Source organism: Entamoeba nuttalli (assembly GCF_000257125.1).
Source record: "Entamoeba nuttalli P19 unplaced genomic scaffold asmbl_3823, whole genome shotgun sequence".
Lineage (NCBI taxonomy): Eukaryota > Evosea > Mastigamoebida > Endamoebidae > Entamoeba > Entamoeba nuttalli.
The window spans coordinates 1-3,839 of record NW_008576355.1 but is presented as its reverse complement, the minus strand read 5'-3'; the positions used below and the strand labels follow the sequence as shown (position 1 = coordinate 3,839).

The 3,839-nt window shown below is 25.8% G+C and overlaps 2 protein-coding genes across 2 annotated transcripts; one reads left to right on the top strand and one right to left on the bottom strand.

Moving 5' to 3' along the window:
* Nucleotides 1–117: 117 nt before the first annotated feature.
* Nucleotides 118–2,115, top strand: ENU1_082510 (dipeptidyl-peptidase, putative; the record flags this gene model as incomplete). Its single annotated transcript, XM_008858752.1, has 1 exon — nucleotides 118–2,115. The coding sequence occupies one exon, from the start codon at nucleotides 118–120 to the stop codon at nucleotides 2,113–2,115; it is 1,998 nt and encodes a 665-aa protein (XP_008856974.1).
* Nucleotides 2,116–2,233: 118 nt separating this feature from the next.
* Nucleotides 2,234–3,418, bottom strand: ENU1_082500 (SAC3/GANP family protein; the record flags this gene model as incomplete). The annotated part of the gene is made up of 2 exons (XM_008858751.1): nucleotides 2,234–2,746; nucleotides 2,829–3,418. Coding segments are annotated over 2 exons (1,103 nt in total), but the record flags the coding sequence as incomplete, so codon positions are not given.
* Nucleotides 3,419–3,839: the final 421 nt, after the last annotated feature.

Genomic DNA, 3,839 nt, shown 5'->3' with positions numbered 1-3,839 from the left:
TTTATTTCACTTTTACAATAACAAAAAATAATCCTAAAAAAAAATGATATTCAAAATTCCAAACATAGTTACTTTTCTAAACTATTTATTTAAGTAAAAGAACTTGAAAATTAGAATATGCGAATAATACTGTTAGTAGCCATTATTGCACTTAGTTATGCTAAAGTATTAGATGCAGAGACATTAGTAAAACTTCAAAAATTATCACTTGGATGTCATTTAAATGGAGTAGTATATTATACATCAAGTCAATGGTTTGAAGAAGAAAATAAAACAAAGCATTCATTAAAGAAATTAACATTAACTGAAACTGAACCAGTTGATTTAATTCCATATAGTGAAGAATCATTTTCTAATTTTGTTTGTCTTAATGAAGGTGTTTATTTGCTTCATAATGGACAGATTGCAAAAATAGAGAATGACAAGATTGTAGACGTTACTTCTACACCTATTTCTATTGACACATTTAAAATGATTTCTGTTGATGGTAAATTAAGAGGACTTGCATCAATGACTGTTTTCCCAGGAATGACTCTTGAAGAATCAGCAAATAAATTTATTGAATTAGAAAAACAAAATTATAGAGTGTATGACCAATTGATGATAAGAAGATGGGATACTTATTGGGATGGACAATTCCAACATTTATTTACTTTTAAAGAAGAAGAAGATAATTCATTTACATTTAAAGATATAATGAATGATAAGAAATATGATTGTCCTGCACGTCCATTTGGAGGAAATGAAGAATATGATATTAGTCCAGATGGAACAAAGATTGCATTTTCTATTTTATTAGAGAATCCAGCATCATCATTAGATAATAACGTTTATTATGCAACATTTGATAATCCATTAGAATGGAATTGTATTACAACTGAAAATAAAGGATATGATAATCAACCATTATTTAATAATGATGGAAGTCTTTTATATTATCTTTCAATGTCAGCACCTAAAGATGAAAGTGATAAATCAGTATTAAAATCGTATGACTTTAATCAAAAAGTAATTAGAGATATTACTGGGAATATTGATTTATCATTTAGTGCACCAATGAAAGTTGTTGGTAATTATATGCATCTTTCTACTCAAATTGAAGGAAATGTATATATTGTAGGATTAGATACATCTAAGTCAGAATTAACTCGTGAAGATGTTAATATTATAACACAAAAAGGTACTGCTGGTTCATTTGTTTTTACAACAACAGGAATGATTTATGAATATAATTCATTTACTCTTCCACAAGAATTATTCCTTTATGAAAATAAAATTATTACACAAATCACTCACATTAATCAAGAAGTTCTTTCTACAATTAAATTTGGCGAATATAAAGAAATTCATTATACTGGAGCAAATAATGATCAAATTCATGCATTTATTACTTACCCACCAAATATGAAAACAAACATAAAATATCCAGTAATTTTATATACACATGGAGGACCAGAATCACCATGGACTAATAATTTCCATTATAGATGGAATCCACAAGTAATAGCAGCACAAGGTTATATTGTTTTTGCACCAAATTTCCATGGATCAGGAAGTTATGGAGATGCATTTTTAAAAGCAATAAGAAAGAATTGGGGAGGATGGCCATTTGAAGATTTAATGAAAGGAATGGATTATTTAAAAACTAGTGAGCCATTAGTTGATATAGATAATGCATGTGCTATGGGAGCAAGTTATGGAGGATATATGATGAATTGGATTAATAGTCAAAATACAGGTAGATTCAAATGTATTATTTGTCATGATGGTATTATGGATTCTGAAGGTAGTTATTATTATATGGATGAAATGTATTTCCTTGAAACTGAGTTTGGATATCCAATGTATGAAGATGATACTTATTATAAGAAATATAGTCCATTAAATTATGTTAATGGATATAATACTCCTCAACTAACTATTCATGGAGGTTCAGATTATAGAATTGATGTTGTTGCAGGATATCAACAATTTGTTACATTACAAAGAAAGAATATTGAAAGTAAATTAGTTATTTATCCTGAAGAAAATCATTGGGTATTAAGACCATACAATTCTATTGATTGGCATGCTCAAGTCTTTGATTGGCTTGCCAAATACCTTCCAAAGAAATAATTTTTAACTCTTTTTTATTAATTTAAATTACAATATTTTTAAAGAAGTTAAATTTAAAGAAATTAATAAATTACATTTTATTTTAATTCATATCTTTCTTTCTTCTCTCTCTTTCTTTTTAACTTTTAGAAATATTTTTTAATGTTTCAGTACATTGAATTTTTCCATTAGCATCTAAAATTAATGGATATTTTGATATAAATTCATGATATTCTTCTTCATTTGAGAATGAAAGAAAATCCATAACATCATTAACTTCAATAACTCCACCAATAGACATAAATAAAAGCATAAGACCTTTTAATCTAACTTTTTCTATTGCAAGTTTCATTATTACTTTAAATTTAGGAATAGCTTCTTTAAATAATTTAAGGTATGTAAAATATTCTCCATTATCAAATGCTCGTTTTACATTTAATACAAATTGAATATTTGGATTTAGTAATATTTCTATTGGAATTTCTCTTAATAATGAATAATTAGTAATTGGAGAAACATTTTTTGAATCCATATTACAAAGAATCATTGCTGATATATAAAAAATTACTTTTGGATTATCATTTGAATAACCAAATTTTTTATATAACTGTTTGAGTGCTGATGCACATTGAATAAATTCAGAAACATCATTCTAATATAAGTTAATATTAATTAATTTTATTTGTTAATAAAATTATTAAGTATATTAATGTATTTAAAAAGAAAAAACAAACATTTTCTAATGAAATATCTGAATGTATTTCATATACTTGAATTGAAAATTCATTTTCAATATGTTGTAATGTTAAGTCTTGTCTAATTGCTTTTAATTGATCACAAATATAATCATATTTCTTATTTTCTTTATATTTTGTTAATACATAATTTAATGATTTATAAAGTACTTGTAATGGTCTAACTTCTGATGACTTTGCTTCTCCTTTAATTCTAAAATAATGTTTTTCTAATTCTTGTGACGTTCCAATTAAGTTATCATTTTCATCCTTCAAATTAACTTCTGGTTGTTTTTGAGTTGGTTCAACTTCTTTTAATTTATTAACACCATCATAAAAGTCTATAAAAAACTTATCTTTTGGTTTCTTTGTCATTTGACTTTTTATTGGATGATGTGAATGTGTTATTTTCTTTTCACTTTCATTATTTAATTTTTCAGTAATTGTTTTAATCTCTTTTGGTTCTTTTGGTTTTTTATAATACTCATCCTTACCTTTGGGATATTGTTTTTGTTTTAGTTCAATTTGGGGTTCTTCTTCTTTAAATATTGACTCTCTTTTATGATATGGTTTAGTACCTTGAACTGGTACTATTTTGGGTTTTGAAGTTGATGATAATGTATTTGGTTTCTTTGTAGTACTTCCCCCATAACTTATTGTTTTTGGTGTTTCTTGTTTATACCTATTATGTTCTGGTTTATATTTATTGGTTAATTGATGACTTTGTTCATACTCATTTTGTGATTTTTGGTTATAAACAACTTGGTGTGGTGAAACTAGGTTTGGAATTAGAGAAGTATTTTGAAATGTGGAAACAAAAGGTGATGAATAATATGATATAGGTTGTTGGTTGATAGAAGAATATCCATTAAATGGTGTTTGGTATATATTTGGATATGTTGTATATTGACTGTAATATGATGATTGTGAAGAAGAAGGTAAAGAAGAAGAATTTATTGCGTAAGGATAATTAGATGATATAAAATTATATCCATTTTGCTGTTGTTGTTG